At 42.0% G+C, this 17,078-nt stretch overlaps 2 protein-coding genes and 1 long non-coding RNA gene across 4 annotated transcripts; 2 read left to right on the forward strand and 1 right to left on the reverse strand.

Moving 5' to 3' along the window:
* Positions 1-249: 249 nt before the first annotated feature.
* Positions 250-8,930, forward strand: LOC138202911 (uncharacterized protein KIAA1614). The gene is made up of 9 exons (XM_069157277.1): positions 250-1,461; positions 2,836-2,902; positions 4,007-4,159; positions 4,957-6,131; positions 6,746-6,893; positions 7,294-7,513; positions 8,090-8,202; positions 8,346-8,536; positions 8,737-8,930. Exons 1-9 carry the CDS (start codon positions 267-269, stop codon positions 8,928-8,930), a joined length of 3,456 nt encoding a protein of 1,151 aa, XP_069013378.1. The 5' UTR covers positions 250-266.
* LOC138202921 (uncharacterized) lies at positions 646-12,460 on the reverse strand. 2 transcript variants are annotated; one of them, XR_011178684.1, is made up of 6 exons: positions 11,666-12,460; positions 10,253-10,395; positions 8,684-9,010; positions 7,759-8,576; positions 5,923-7,504; positions 646-735 (listed from the first exon to the last, which is right to left on the reverse strand). It is a non-coding gene; the product is annotated as an uncharacterized lncRNA (long non-coding RNA). The 2 variants fall into 2 exon arrangements; XR_011178683.1 differs by lacking the exon at positions 646-735 and having other exon boundaries at positions 6,085-6,178; positions 6,744-7,504.
* A 126-nt stretch (positions 12,461-12,586) lies between these two features.
* On the forward strand, positions 12,587-16,549 carry tal1 (T-cell acute lymphocytic leukemia 1). The gene is made up of 3 exons (XM_069157284.1): positions 12,587-13,098; positions 13,466-13,554; positions 14,497-16,549. Exons 1-3 carry the CDS (start codon positions 12,587-12,589, stop codon positions 15,024-15,026), a joined length of 1,131 nt encoding a protein of 376 aa, XP_069013385.1. The 3' UTR covers positions 15,027-16,549.
* The last annotated feature ends 529 nt before the right edge of the window (positions 16,550-17,078 follow it).

The raw sequence follows: 17,078 nt of genomic DNA on the forward strand, positions 1-17,078 counted from the left end.
CTTGGGTCTCAGTTGCAGGCAGCAGTTGCTTATTCTCATTCTAAAGGATTATCCTGTGCCCTGCAAAGTAATCAGTGGATAAGGCAACGTGACTGAATCCCCATTACATATCTCCTTACCCGGCACATCAGAAAGAAAGTAACCGGTAACATAGATACAGAATAGATTGTAAGAGAAATTATTTTATTTTTCTTGGGTGTAAAAATGGTAAAACTTTGTTCTTTATCTTTAGAATCTGTCTGAACTTTTTTGTGCATGACCAGCCAATGGAGGAAGAGAAAGCGGCTGATAACATCCGTGCAAAATCCAGTTCCCCTCTACCCACCAGGCTTCCCATTAACTGGGGGCTCATCACTGGCCCTGTTCCCGAGCCCGTTTTCCCAGCACCCTCTTTGAGCACCTCATTTCCTCCTTCTCAGAGTTCAGCCGTGCACGCACTACAGACGAAGGTGAAGTCGGTCACGCAGAGAAGGACAAGAGGGAGAGAAAAAGACAGAGACAGGTTGGACACAGATGTGCTGGCGAGCAGTCCAGTTGGGCAGATTTCCTCTGAAGTCCTTCTCAGGCCGAGACCCGGAGGAAAAGGCCAGCTATGTCTTTCTGCTCCCTCCTGGCGATCAGGTGTTGCTAAGGACTTGAGCAGTAGTGATGAAGAGGAGGAGGTAGAGGTGCGAGTCAGATTGGAGATCCACAGTCCTCCAGCTGAAGCACAAGGAGAGCAGGGGGGAGAGGAACCTGAAGAAGAGAGGTCAGAAAAAAATGACATCCAGATCAGCTTTCAGACAGGGCAGCCTTGTGGGCTCAGGGAAGGGACTAGTCTGGAGAGTCTTCTGTCTGACAACTCAAGCAGTAGCAAGGATGACCCATTGCCTCCTCCTCCACTGCCTGTGCTGTCCTCCCTCCCTGTTACCACTGCTGCTTCCTCAACATCTCCCTGTTCTTCTTCCACAACTTCATCTTCAACAAGACACTGGGCACCTCCAAAGGGCTTCTGGAGAGTTGCACGCCCAGAAACATTGCTTCTCAATGGAGTTGGTCCTCAAAACATTCCATCCACTTTACTTTTGAAGGACTACACTCAGACAGAGGCACCGGCAGAGCCTGACGGGAAGCCCAAACCATCCGAAACAGGCAACAGGAATGATGTGGGGAGTGTGATGGATGACATCGAAGCATTATCAGAATTCGAACACTCGGACAGTGTGGATTGCTTCCTAGAAAGGTGTAAGCAGAAGGAAGCAGATATTGCTGATCCTACCAAAGGACTGTGCAGCTCCGACAGCTGGGAGAGCATGTCTTCACAAAGTGAAGCGCTCTGTGCCGATGAGAAACTGAAGGTGAAGGAGAGGGCCTATGCAAAGTTAAAGGAAAGACAGAAAAGCTGCAGGGAGGAGAGAGAACAGCGTGGAGGAGACAGTGCTAGCTCCTATGAAGACACATCATACAGAGTGGATTGTAAAGGTATGTCTCTTGAGGAAAACAGCTTGTTTTTAATGCCAGATGTAGAAATTTAGAAATGAAAGCATGGAGCTGAAAATAAGGTAAAAGCTTGATCGCTCCTCTCTTTGTCAAAGTGGCTTCATTGTTAGATTGTTAATGAAAATATTGAAAAGCCTCTGACCCTGCCATGAAACGCCTAACTTTAGTTTTGCACTTTGTCTGCCCCAATATAAGATATCCGTGGTGGAAAGACACATGCCGATACACCAGAGACAACAGACCATTATACAAGTTGAATGGAGGCTTGGCTAACAAGTAGCTCAGTCACAGTTCTTTGGTGATCATTTGTAACTTCCTTGTGAAACACAGTTTTTTTTATATATATATATATATTGTAAGCTAAATATTATTGCAGCTACAGTATTTTGCAGCAGTTTAGAGGCTAACATGGTGTGTTATCATTTTGAATGGAGACAGAAAATTCAGAATAATTTTGCAGATATTCCCCAAAAATATTTTAAAGCTTCAGAAATGTTAACAATTTATCCACACCGTCTGCCTAGAATGCTGTCCAGCTGTTCAAAAGGGCCTTACACAAGCCTTTTTTTTTTTGTCTACCCAGGATGTTGTATTGAAATGTAGTATGTAACCTGGCTGATTCCCAGTGCTGAACAGATGTCAGATGTGCAGATGTGCATGATGGTGTTGCTATTATTAGCAGTCAGAGCTGTGGGGGAAGTGTCCCTGCCTTTGTATCTCTGTCTGCGTGCTAATGGCGGTCTTTATATGTGTGTAGGATGACAGATTACGTATTTTCTCATGCTGTGCATTAAAAATATTATATATATCTGTCCTGTGTGTGTGTGTGTAAGCAGATTATGTTAATACGAGATAGAGGGTCAATATGCAGGTGCGAGTCCACAATGATGAGAGGATTTTTCCCTCTTGTTTCTGGGAAAATCTGCTTTCATCTCTCTCACAGTTACATAACCTGTCGTTGTTTTTTTTTTTGTTTGACTGACATTAAGGATCAAGCAGGGATACCCACTGAGACTGTCACTGAATCGGAGTTGTTTTTTGTTGTTGTTTTTTTAAATCCTTATGAAAGATCCAATTACTTTGATACTGAAATGTTCCTGTAGGTCCCATCACGGCTGATCGCTCTCTTGGCAGTCCTGTTTGCCCTGAGGCAAGCACTAAATAAGACGTGAACCTTAACTAAGAACTGAATGCACTGTAATGCGTTATTTAAGTGAAAACGGAAACAAAAAGATAAACAATTATTTGAAGGGGATCAAATTATCGGAGTACTTTTTAAAGCTTTTACACATAAAATACATTTGGTCAGATCTGCTCACATTTCTATCTTTCCTCCCTGTTTTTTGCCCATCACAGGTGCCTATGGAGTTTTGGACAGCTCAGATCCAGTCATTCTTGCTCAGGAACTTGAACCCTATTTGAGGTGAGCAATGTCATGCTTGGCCGGGGTGGTGACATACAATCCCTAAGGACTATTTATACTGTATCCTTTCCTCATGATTCCACTTCTACAGCTCCACTTTCATCCAGTGTCTGTTTTTCTGCTGGATTGAAGAGTGAGTGTCTAACAAGCAGGGTTTAATAATTGGCCATTTTTGAATCAGGTACGAATATTAATATTAAAGACGCACACTGAGGTTGCTGATACTTTACCCAAATAAGATTATAAAATGAAACCCACATTGGAGAGGGATTTGTAGCGCTATTCTTGTCGATGGGAAATCTGACAAAATCCTCCGGTCATACTTGAAATATGAATACTGTAAGTATGTGAAAGTAAACAAATAAACTGAACCTGTCTTTTAACAAAAAATGAAAACATACATTTCTCATTTGTTCAACATAGATTATCTGATCCACTGTTATCTTCTGCATTTAAGGCCATTATAATTAATGAGTATATTAATTTAATCAATTTAATCAGCATTATTAACTGCAGAATGAAACCGCTGTTGCCAAAAGAGGCTGCTAATTATTTTGTGCTTGTCAGTGTTGGGATGATCTAAAACATTGACACAACAAAGTGTAATCTATTGAAACACAATATGTTTTCCGATTGACACACAGGAGAGAATGAATCACATTCAGTCTGGTACAAGGATAATCCATATGGCTGGTGTGTCATGCTATCTTTATCACTGGGCCTGGGGATAAAGACAAGTACAGACGATGAAGCACAATACATAGCAGCTTAGCTGCTGGGCATAAGGATAGATGGATGGATGACGTTTCTCTGTGCTGCTCACCGCAAAAGCCACGCCCCCTAGTCTATCTATCTGATATTACATAAGACGGCTTAAGAAGATGCAGCTTGATTCACTCTATGTGTAGTCAATTGGTGGGAAATAGGATGTCGCTGGCTATTTCTCAACACAGAATAAGCTTTGCACTCTTGAGCACTTAATTTTTCTTAAATCGATGGCGATATAGCCTCATCTCATCATACACTCAACTCTTTCCATTGCCTTGCCATTTTCATCACCTAAATTTAATATTTCTTTTATTAATTTGTATATTTCTCTCTCAGGTCACTTCTTGTAATCAGTGATGAACTACCTCTAAGCCCAAGACATGAGGAAGCCAAGCGTCTTCTGGAGCGAGCAAGACTCAAGGCTCGCTCAAATCACATCAAAGGCGATCGTCCCAGCAGACGCTCCCACTCTGATCAGAGAGCCACCGTGTAAGTTGTCGAAAAATGCCTGTGGGGGCTGTAACTTCTTTGGCATCTTCAGGAGCAAGATGTCAGAGACTGACCATCCCACCTGTTTGTGCAGTTTTGTGTGCATGATTATGAAACAAATGTGTCATAAAAAGTTCCCTTTACAGTTTTTTTCTGTTTCTGTGCTTCTTGTTTTATCACTTAACTCCCACACATAAGTCTGTCTTTGCTATTCAACAAACTTCTGTACTTTGTCTATCCTATGCTTCTACTTGGCCTGTTTTTTGGCAAACCTAATGTTGCATACCTAAAAATAAGTTAAAGCTCTGGAACCTGGCTGAGTTTTGTAATTGCAGACACAAAGCTGACAATGTCATGAAACCATCTGGTTTCATTCTGTTTATGTAACGTGTATACATCATGCGGTTTTGTTGAAATCCCCTTATGTCAGCAGGAAGCTTTCTCTAAATTTAGGATTTAGGAGTATTTGCAATGGATCCCACATTCATGGCCGCATTACAAACCTGGTCTGTGGACAGAAGATGTCACTATGCGTACAGTGTATCTTATTACAATTTACTATGTGAATGTTATTTCTTCATGTAATATGAAAATGGATGACCTGAGGAGCACGTTTAGTTGTGACTGAGTCAGTTGAGTGTCCTACATCAACGTAGTCTGATGCTGACAGACGACTGTGACTCCTCTACACTTTAACTTTCATTTTACTTTACTTCTATATAATACTAGTGTACAAATTGACAAAATAACAGCTGCTTTAAATGTCTCTGATATGCACTCCTTGTAATTTCTTGCAGAAAGAAGCAGCAAATTGAATCTCCTGGTCCAACAAAAGCACAGAGGGCTGTTCAAACCAAAGAAGATCTTCACGCTCAGACTGTATCTGGTCCCCTCCGCGTCCCAACTCAAAGAGACACTTCCCCCAGTGACCAAATAGGTCGATCAAGACGGTACGGTTGTTCACCAACGCGTGTACGCTTTGAGGATGAATCAGAGAAAGAAGCAGAGTCTCGCTATTTGGATAGAGTGAGACAGCGAGGCAGGCCTGGCATGCCCAAGAACAACAGTAAGGACAGTAATACGGATTCTAGCAGTAGTGGCTCAGAGAGGAGCCGAAGCCACAGAAGTGCATCTACGCCTCCTTCACAGAAGCAAGAAGATGTGGGAGTTAGTTGTGAAACCACAACCGTGATTAAAGAAATAATAGTGCTGGTGAAAAAATGTGAGGCTTGTGGTTCTGTGGTCAGGGAACCTCAGCCAGTCTTATCACCATCAGATCCACAGAACGCTGAGCCACAGCAGCCTGGCAACCCCGAGGACCCACGTGGGAAAGCTTCTCCTCGCTGGATGTCTCCAAACAAACCAGAAGCGAGTACTCGTCCTAAAGCTCCTCTTACTGTCACTTTTGCTGGAGCTTTTGTGCTGGGGGAAAATAAAGAAAGTAGCACAGGGTGGAAGTCATCCGGGTTTGGAAAACTTCGGAGAAGAAGCAGGAAAGGAGAAAGTCGGTTGGAGTCTGGCCATGGACCTTACGGCCCGTCATGGGCTCAGCGGCGTAACTCAAATCCACGGAACAGGGTCAACTTGAGCAGAGCTGTTTCATTTGCCCCTGATAGCCCCATTGCTCTGGAGCCACATTTGCTGGAGGCCTCTGGTGGACTAAGGGAATCACCCACCCCATCGCTGCCTATCAAGTCAGCCCTGAAGTCGAGCTCGAGAAACCGCTCTGCTGCAGGTCAGTCCACAGTTCAGTTCCAGATTACCTCAAGTCAGGGAGGAGAGGGCGGATCCCAATCCATCCTGGACTCTCCAGAGACAAGAAGGGAGTCTCCAGTGTCTCTAACCCAAGGGGCACCAGCAACAAGCAGCCCAGTGCCCTGTATCAGACCCTCCACTCTGAGGTACTCCCCAGCCAGATGCAACACAGACATGACAACCTCTGAACTCTGGGATGCCACTCCAGATGGAGCAGGTGAGCGGTCACTGGGGATGAACACTGTCATGTGTAGCTCTCTGTTTCTGTGGAAGATAGTGTGAAGATGTCTGAATTTGTAGTTTCTGATGATTATATTTCTTGAAATCATACTTTACTTTCATATGAGTGGATACTGTGATGGAGTATTTATTCTTATCCTTTAGGAAACTTTCACCAGACTGTTAAAACGTAATTTTAGTAAAAGCCCTGGAATTAAGGTTGCAAAATAAGTATTATTAGTACAATATACTCATTTTCAAAAGCGGTGTTATACTACTACATATAACATTTGACTACGAGTCTAGTGTTGTCACCATTTTGATGTAGCACCAGTATGAGTTGGAACTAATTTGAGCTAATTTACATACTTAGTTGTCTTTTAATTTATAATAAAGCCTTATATTTTATAAACTTGTTATAAAGTACAAATGGTAACTGATTGCCCAATAAATACAGTGGAAAAAAAGTAAAACATGTCTGCCTGAGCTATAACGGAGTAGCAGTATAAAGATAGAATTTCACTTTCTGCCAAGATCAGATCATCACAGCTGAAATCTGTTTTGGAATTCACATAATTGTATTTAAATAGAACAGTTTCTTTCTGTTTACAGGTCTAAGTGGAGATACTGTTCCTGGTTCGGAGTGCCGTGCTCTGCGTGGCCTGGTTATGTCTCGAGCCGAGGACCTCAGAGCAGAGCTGCTGAGAGCAGAACATCTGAAAGCAGAGGCTATATGGGAGGAAAACTCTGACGGATCCAGGTAAGCCAAGATAACAATGTTCTTGTCATAGCTTCGACAATAAATCCCCTGCCCCCACCAGCACTGTTCCCGAAATTACTTGAGCATGCCACTGGTAGCAGTTAGGAGATTAGAACCTGCCCTGCTGTCCACAGGATGTTAGTGTTAGAAATATTCTGTGAATACCAAGACAATCCTGCCCTCTTTTGGTAATGAAAAGTAGTAGTCATTTAATCCATTTATAAAAGAAAGATAAAACCGTCAGCAAAGTCATGATTTGAACTGCTTCTCTCAACAAAAAAAAAAGCTTTCCCTGGTGTGTTTTTTTTATTTTAGTTTGTGAAGTCAATGTTTCTATATTGATCAATTTAATTATATATTACTGTGTAGTTGAAAGATATTTATAACTTTCCTTTTGTAGAAAGCTGGATGGACGGCCGAAGCTCTTTCTGCGTCGCTTCTTTTCCTCCATTGGTCTGAACAGCGTTGGTAGACTTGTAAAAGGAGGTCGCTCCAGTAGTATGGAACAGCTCAGTGTCCCTTCCGTCCCCCGGGCAAGCTCAACTTCACCGAGCCCCACGCGCAGACAGCAGCCCACCATACGCATCCAGAGGACACCCTCACTGCAGACACTACACACGGTGAGCAAGGGAGAGCAAACAGTTTTTATGTTGTGTTTTTATCTGGACGGCTCTGCCATTGTTTTTGTATCCTCTCTATTTCTGTCATACAGTTGCATTTGACCACATCAAATACATGTGATTTTTACCTCAAATCTAGGAAGTCGGGAGAATACGTGTAATTTACATGCCTTTAAAGTTCCAGCTCTGCCTGAAGTACCTTTAAAAAATTAATTGAAACAGTAGACCAACCAAGTATTACCAACCTTGTTGCCTGACACGGGGAGCTCAAACAATTCTTTTCAGGTTATTTTTTTTTATTTTCTTCATGTTTGTATTGTTGCCACCCCTGTTGTCCACCTTGCAGCTGTAGGAATGCACACAACAGAATTAGATCACTTCCTGCTCCAGCCAATCACAACCTGCATTAGCATTAAGTGTGTGCGTGTGTATGTGTGTGCATGTACATGTCTGCGAGTGGTGTCAAAGTTGAATAGGGGTGGTAAAGAAAAATGATTTCAGTTCCAAAAGCTGGTCTGATTGATTTTGTCAAAATGAAATACACAAATTGTTACAGTGCCTCTCATTTGCCACTAGGTGCTGCCACTGGCCCAACTGCGTAAAGCCTCCTCTGTGCAGAGTTTAGAGAGAAGAACAGAACGTTCAACAATACTTGGAGAGGTGCAGATACCATATGGCCTGGCACCCAGGTAAGGTCCAAAGGCAATTAAAAGAGAGGGAAAGATACCAAAAGGGAGGGATGACTGGTGAAAAAAAACAAAAAAAACACTTGATATATTGTTTTATAAAGTTAAATAACTGTCTTTAAAAGTATGAATTTCTGCTTTGATAGCCCTGATAGCCCTCAGCTGGAGCTTCACAGGGCACTGAGTGTTGAAGATGTACTTCCCTCTCGAATGGTGCGTCCAGTGGGCCGGGTCACCCAGGCCTTCCCTGATGGGACTCTCCTCCTGGAGCTCATCAAACCCCCAAACGGTCCTTTTGGTTTTGTCATTTCAAGGGGCAAAGGTCGACCAGACACAGGTAACTTTGTTTTCATCACTGTTTTCCTTGTCCCTGAAATCTTGAGTTTCAGAGCAGTTGCAGCATTAATTTCGTGCCTGTGGTAGCATCAGTTAAACTACTTTGCAATGGTATCCTGAGAATAGAAGAGAAAAGAATTCAACTCACACGCATCCTCTCTTCTTCCTGATTTCCCCCTGATTTTTGTCTCCTTTCTGTAGGTATATATGTTGAGAAAGTGGGTGACGGTAGTGGTGAAGGCCTATATGTCGGTCTCCTCGGCATTGGCGATGAAATTCTCCAGGTGAATGGAGAGGTGGTGGCTGGACTCAGTTTGGACCAGGTGACACGGCTCATGACCCGGGAGAGCACTGCTTCTCTGCGGATCATGCCGGCTCGACGAAGTCAGCGGTGACTGGAAGGAGAGGCGTAGCACACGGCCACTTCTCCTGAACACAGGGATAGTAATTGACCACTGCAGACACTGCGGTTTGGCTGCAACACATGATAGATGAGACATAGTCAGTGTATATTACAGTGCAATATGACACACATGGAATAACGAGGGTAGGACGTCAGTCCCCATAATGTAAACTGACAGTATGACACAGCAAAGGATCAATAGGAAAAATAACCAAATTACAAATCTAAAACCAACCAAATCGGGGTATTTATTGTGATTCCAATCAAAACCAGCGCACTTTGTTTCTGGTTTTATTTTTTATATTGCAGATTTAGATGAATAGGGAAAGACTCTATGTTTATTTTCTTGTGACTTCTTTTGCTCTTTACATCACACAGAGTATAATATTCTAAATGCTTTGTGAGTGAAATTATTTTGTCACATTTTTAAAATTGTGATTATTTATTTATTATTTATGTTGATTTTTTTTTTTTTATTATTATTATTTTTTTTTTTAGATGACATGATCTGTAGCAATGTGCCCCATGTTAGCTTGGCCCATAAGACCCCAAACTGAAGAGCACAAGCTAATGTGCACAAATCAAAGAAAGCAAATTATGACCTCCGATATGCAGTGCATCATATTTTCTTGGGGCTCTGCATGGTCCTTTTGCTTGTGTATCACCTATTCTTTCATGAACTTGATACTGTTTTGCTTCTAAATAAACATGTTTTATTTTGTCAAACCTTTTGATCCTTGAATGTCATACATTTATTAATTATTCACATTTTTATGCCACAAAATCCCACAACTACAAAAGCAGTTTTACAGCGTTGCTGTGTTATCACATGGTTTTGCAGCGATTCTCCATTGAAAGTTATTTTCTCAACTCTTGAAGTCCCTCGTTCGTTTTGCCAATTAGAACTATTGATTTGCACATTTTCGATCAGTAATTAATTTGGATGCAAACTGGTGTTTCATTGGCAGATCCTTTTAAAACAAAACTTGAAAGGGATTGTTTCAGCGAAAGCAGGATATAGGATCATGGTCGTGACTTCTGCTTCAACAGTGCTGCAGGTCGTGACTGATTGTGAGGCTCGCACTTTTTGAACCATTAGGTTTCAAAACGAGATGTTTCTATCTATCTATCTATCTATCTATCTATCTATCTATCTATCTATCTATCTATCTATCTATCTACGCATGCACTCTATAATTTGTCATGTCGCCTATTTATTTGATTGCATACAAAGATAATTGCTTAATTTCATAAATTATTTGAGTTAAAAAAAAGACAGAAAAAAAGAGTAGAAAAACCGTTATTATTACGTACCTGTCACTATTTAGGCTGTCCTGAATGTGCTCTGATAGCATGTCACCGTTGATGCTCTGCTCTTTTATCTGATGCGACCAGAAGCCGATACGCTTTTATCTCCCCGAGCCATGACTCCCCACGGACCCCGGGGGAACCGCCGGCTAAGGCCCCAAACACAAACAATGACACACCAAAGCGCGTTTTTTTTTTTTTTTTAAATTTATTTATTTAGCCTATTTATTGATAAAGAAATGGTGTCACATTCAATTAAGGCCTGGTCAACATAATTAGACACCATCATTTTTAGCAGCCCATTGTATTAGGAGCACATCCATCCTCAAGGCGCAGAAATGGATGAATGCATATATTATTTTAAGAATAAGATTAAATAAAAAATATAAATGTACAATAAAATCTACAAAAAAGGTAGAGGAGCACCTGCTATCATCGGTATCTTATTGCGGGAGAAATGGGCCTAGCTAAATAACCTATTGTTGAAAATTGAAATAGGTCAAAAGCCTAACCCGAGCGGTTCTTTCTTTCTTCAAAAAAAAAAATTAAAAAAAAAAAAAAAAAAAAAAGCTCTACTATACAGGCTACTACTACCTCACGTTGTTACAGGCCGTTGCGCTGTGCCTGTTTGCTTTTTTTTTTTTTTTTAATGCTTTGCCCTCCACAAGACTATATAGCCCACGACAGCCAAATAATAATGAATCATTTCATAAATAATGGGTTTAGGGGCTTATCGGGAATGAAGAGGCCGCTGCCGTGCGCTTATCTCACTCGGCCACATTGCGGCCTGTGTTCCGCTCCCCATACTGAGGGAGCGCACTGGATGCAGCGAGGAATAACTCAGCTACACACACACACACACACACACACACACACACACACACACACACACACACACACACACACACATACACATACACACACACACAGCTCCACAACTGGCAGAAAAAAAAGAAAACCTCAGACATGGATGACCCACTCACAAAATGGCTCCACTTACACAGTAACATCAACAACACGGCTGGAACGGTAAGTGCAAAAAATACGTCTCTTTATTTAAACCTGCGTATTTGTTGTTCCAAAAGCTGTGATTGGACTGCTGTCGTCTACAGTTTATTGCAGTAATGAGCGAAATATTAAGCCTATATTTTCTGCTTTTGTCCGATCGGTTGGTTGAGGCTGTGGGACGGAATATAACGGATGCGAGGCCTATTGGAGAATTCCCAGAAATAAATGTGCGGCTTTTTTATTGGCGATGTCCGGTTCGTTTAAAATAATATTTATTGGACATCGAATTCATTACTAAAATACCTGACAGTGGTGTGTGGTGTATATGACACACGCTTGATGTTTGACTGTAACAACAACAGCATTATGGCCTTCACCACGATTAAACAAAAATTAGGCAAGTCCACCTACCCGGATTATTAAAATGATTCGACCCAAGTATTTCTGAAGCTTCACGAGGTTTTTCTGGAATCAGCTGAAGACAGTGATTAAAGAAGAGATGTTATTTTAACGAGAAATATCACAAGATCTCTTCGTAGTCCTGGGATCCACAGTCTCTGTACAAGGCGACAATTTTACCCCCAAATCAACAGCAGACAGAATCATCTTTTAATATATTCGTATGTGAATTAATTCAGAGTTCAAACGTAGGTAAGATAACAGCAAAAACTGTAACCTACTGGAGGCCAAGCAAGCGTGAGATAAGAGCATATAGAAAGAAAACCACCACATGCACGAAGAGACCATAAAATAAAACGTTTGAACTCATCAGCTACAAGAAAACGATCAACTGGAGGCAGTTTCAGAAATGTACAACGAGGCTACAAAAAAATACATCACATCACATAGGCCTACCTGTTTGACTTTTAGACAAGCTCTCACACCCTCAGCATTTCACAAAAAAAATGTAGCCTCCTATCCTGGAGAACGGAGAAATATTTGAATTTAATAGTAATAGATTGTCAAATTAGTGTAATCATGTGGAAAATATTTAGGCTCTCCGAGCTTTTCTAAATAAATGCTATTTTAATATATCGAACAAAATATTAACTACGAGAAACAATAATCTAACCATCAATTATCTCCTGCGAATTGCAGTTTTACATTATTTATATTGCTGGACATTCTGCGATTGATAATAATAATTGTAGCAAGAATAAAAATATTTTATAATAATGATAAATTATTAATTTCCTATAGGATCACACGGACACCAAATGCGTCGTTATAGCTGGTATTTTGCGACTACAAATACTGTTCTGGACTCTGAATTAATCGAGGGAAATCTTATTTAGGACGTAGTGGACTCGAGCAAGTAGTGACGGTGTAAAGATGATGGAAAAACGGCAGCAGGAGCTTTGTCCTGGGAGTCCCGATGCAGAATCCGGTCCTGTGAAGCGAGAGGACTCCTCCACCATCTCCAGACAGAACGGATGCAAGGAGGACGAGGAGCCGAGGAGAGAGGAGGGGGAGGAGGAGGAGAGGGGAGGGAGCTTCAAGGGGGTTGAGGAGACGGATGACGTTCCTCTGCAGAACTCGAGCAACGGGACCAGCATCAGCATCATCATCAACGGCGTTGCCAGGGAAACTGCCTCTCACAACGCCCTTGACCTGAAAAGGGAAGTGCCGGTGATCGAGCTCTCCAGGAGGGACGCTATAAAAGCGGTGGAACAGAGGACTGAAAGCCATTTGGTGCCGATCACGGAACTTCGCAGACCTCCACCGCTGCCGCTGCCGCCGCAACGAGACGACGCTCGAATGGTCCAACTGAGCCCAAACGCGTTTCCTGTCCCGGCCCGGGCGATGCTCTACAACCTGGCGCAGCCTCTCGCCGCCATCAACAGGTAAAGGTGGAGTCTGAAAAATAAAGAAAATCATATAGTTTCAGGAATGCACGTTTTAACATCATTGGGAGGGAAAGTTTTAAGATTAAAGGCGTTTAGGCTACATGTTGCTCTGCTATGCCCTGCAGGAATAGAGCAGGGACAAAGATGATTGTAATCTGATTGAATGAGTTCACGTTATATTTAGCTTCATTCTTTAGCACGTGCATATTTGGCACAAGTTTAGACCATGTGTGTATGTGTCTGTGTATGTGTGCTCCTGGTGGAAGGAGTGGACAGTAAGGGTTAGAAAAAAAAAGCCAATTATGATAGAATTCATATATTCTTATATACCTGTGCACCTCTTGTCTGCTTTCTGTTGCTATAGTCTCGGAGGGGAGTCGGAGCAGTACAGTATGTACCCCAGCAACAGGGTAAAGCGCCGCCCGGCGCCTTATGAGGTTGAACTCGACGAGGGTAGGCGCATTTTAGATCTTTATAAGTATGGTAAGACGCACTTCTGCTGTGTCCTCCTTCTGCCAATTTAGTCCCCCAAACGTCCCTTCCTCATCTCCATTGTCATTCATCCACTGACATGGATCTATAGTGTATCTAATCTGAGTATTGCAGAAGATGCCTTGCAAAAAAGAAAATTCTGAAAGTGGCTAACCCCAGAGGAATAAATACATCATAATTCATGGCATAAACAAATGCTGCTAATCTGAATGTCAAATACATGTACCTGCATGGCATGAAAGTAAGCCTTTTTCAAGCGGATTTAGGGTTAATTTCATTTGAAACATCCTTTCCTCTGCTGCCCACTCACTGCCATATACAGGGGTGGAGGATGGGGGTGCTGCTGCCTCCATGCCAAGGTTTTACTGCAGAGTGGGCTGAAGGATTAAGATACACTGGGTGTGTTCCAAGGGCAACAATAGCCTAGAAGACACCATTGTTGGGGGTGGGAGGATGTGACTACCTGCAGTGGAGCATTTTATTATGCCTAAATAAATAAAAAGTACATAGAATGCCTAATAGCGAACACACGGTCTCCCTAACACACGTTCATAGGGCTTGGAATGCCAAACGACCTATATCTCTTGTATAATATGAAAAGCATACAGCACAACTTATGCTCCATCATGTAAAAATCAACGATCGTACAGAGGACCTTTTTTTTTTTTTTAAACTTTGTTGTTTTAGTAGCTACAGTCATTTTTTTCTCAGAACCGTTGTGCATCTGATCTCCCGCTGCTACTTCTTCCACTCTTATTTTTGCACTTGAATCGCTCCACCGCTTTACGAACTACATTTTGTGATTCAGCTCTGCATTTCATGTTTTGCGTTACTTTCTGTATCACTGCCTTGTCACCTTACCCTGTCCCTGTCTGTCTTTCTCCCTCCTTTTTCCTCTGCTAGCCGGCCAGCCAAAGATTGTACGTCGTATCTTCACAAACAGTCGTGAACGTTGGCGGCAGCAGAATGTAAACGGGGCATTTTCAGAGCTCCGTAAACTCATCCCCACTCACCCTCCAGACAAGAAGCTGAGCAAAAATGAGATCCTGCGGCTCGCTATGAAATACATCAGTTTCCTCTCCAACCTCCTGGAGGATCAGGATGGAGGGAGGAATGTTGGCAGCACAACTGATGGGGAGACGGGGCTTCTTGTCGGGGTTGCAGCCCACGAGGGGGGGCCTCAGGGTGGACCACACCAGGACACAGTCGTGGGCTTGGCCAGGGATGATCTTCTGGAGACAATGTCACCAGGCTCCAGCTGTGGAAGCCTGCCTGATGGCGACGCTGAAGGCAGTCCTGAGAGCTTTATGGAGGACCAGGACTCACCTCCAGCTCCAAGGACTCTATCAGCATCACGTGGGCCCCAACTGCATCTAGCTGCTCGGGATCTGAGGCGCAATGGACGCCCATTAGATGGCTCCAGCCGCCGATGATGCTGATGCCAACAGACCACGGACACAACACCTGAGACTGAAAGGGAGCAAGGAGAGAGACTTAAAAAGAGATGGATATGCTCACGACCCTGTTAGCTTTGAGTGATCAGAGTAGGAAGGAGAATCGAGCTCCACATAGTGAGATATTGGTGTCAAAAACGGATCACGGGCGCTTTATTTTCTCCACACTACACCCGAGTAGTGCTGATAAATAGCTTGGTTGAATTAGATCCAGCAAAACACTTGTAAATTCTGCATGTCTCATGTCTTTGACTGACCTGTGGATGAAAACTTTCTGTGTTTTGAAAGTTCCAAAGACTCAATAATCTAAAACTGAAAAATTAAAGGAAGGGCAAACAAACAAAAAAAACAAACAATAATTATTCAAGAGACAGATTTTTGATGTGTATTGATGAGGATCAATGCTTCACTAATGGCACTATTAATTACAATATAACACAGCCAAAATATAATCACCTCTCTTGGTAGGTGCTGCAAGTAAATGGTTGTAAAATGTCAATAAGGTAAACCTGGAAATATGTGCCCAACAAAATGGATGCGTTAGAAAAATGACGCAAAAGAAACTTTGCCTCAGTCGGAGGCCTTAAAGTAAACAGACCGGACTCTAAATGTGCCCATGCAGTTACATATGTATTGTAAATAGCTTTATATTTCCACTGCACAATGTAATAACAGCGACTCAAATTCAAGTCATGTGGTTTAAAATGTACTATAGTGTGTTTGTCAATGGGTTTACTTGCAAAATTGTCTTTTAGGAGACAAGGAGAGAGAGGAGAGAGAGGAGAGAAGAGGTTAGACAAACTCAAAATGTAAAGTGAGCAACTGAACATAAAGTACATCAAATGTGGTACCATTCACTTCTGTTACACTTTGGTGATGAGAAAATGACACCAAATAATAATTCAAGACAGACAAACAGTTTCACTGCCTGGAATGAATATATCTATTTGAAATTGCTGTGGAGGTACAAGACATGCAGTGTTCTTTAAAGTGTACAAAACATGGGTCAAATGAAATCATGAACTGACTCATGCTGTCCTTTTGATATGAATGTTTAAGTGTTTTTTTTTTTTTTTTTAACTGTAATGCAGTTGTAGTTTAGTAAGGTACACGAATAAATCCCTTCATTGCCGCATTTCACATGTACACGTGCAAACATACACACGTGAGGCATGCGTGGAAGCACAGACACAACACCACCACCACCACCACCACCATCGCACAGTGTTAATATCATAAGAACACCAGCAGTTTTCTGACAAAGACAGTTATGTATTGCTCACTGTTGTTGGTTATTCTGCTTTTTCAGCAGGACCTATATTGGTACCTTTGGTAACTATGGTATTTTATGAATTGCAGTAAAGGGACATTGTACGTTTGGTTATGACATATTTGTTGTATGATAGCTGTAATTATAAATATATCCAATGTCAGATTGATGAATTTTATACAAAACCCCTGAATAAAACACACGGATGAAAAGTTTTGTATATTTGATCTCACTCAAGCATGTTGTGGGTCTAATTCAATTCAATTCAAGAAACTGTGCTGAACATGATCATCTTGTGCCATACCACATCACACATGACATTTTTTTTCTATTTTTTTTAACCATTATTTCGGAATTGCATAATCTAAGTGACATCCCTGAACTCAGATCTTTTCATGCTTTCCCACCTTATCTGCACAGTGTATAGCTAAAACCACAACCTCCTCAGAGAAACTCCTCCAGTGGACGCTGGAATCCTCACTTCCTCCCAACAAGTGACAACTTCCTTTGGAGGTTAACATGGCTCGGTGACCTGCAGGATATCCTGCCATTGTGAAAGTGGTTTTGACAGCCTCCGCTGCACTCGTTTGCCTGCTGTTGTGGCTGTACACATTGTGCAACTGCCATACTGACCAAGACTCCCCCGCCCATAAGTTATTCACTTACGCAACAGGAAAGTTATGTTCATCAACTTGTGTTCTTTTAAAATTATTTATATATATATAAATGTATATATCTTAAGAATAAATTCAGCTTTTTAT

Source organism: Embiotoca jacksoni, unplaced genomic scaffold, assembly GCF_022577435.1.
Source record: "Embiotoca jacksoni isolate LCO1_2020_lvr unplaced genomic scaffold, fEmbJac1.0.p SCAF_22, whole genome shotgun sequence".
Taxonomy (NCBI): Eukaryota; Metazoa; Chordata; class Actinopteri; family Embiotocidae; genus Embiotoca; species Embiotoca jacksoni.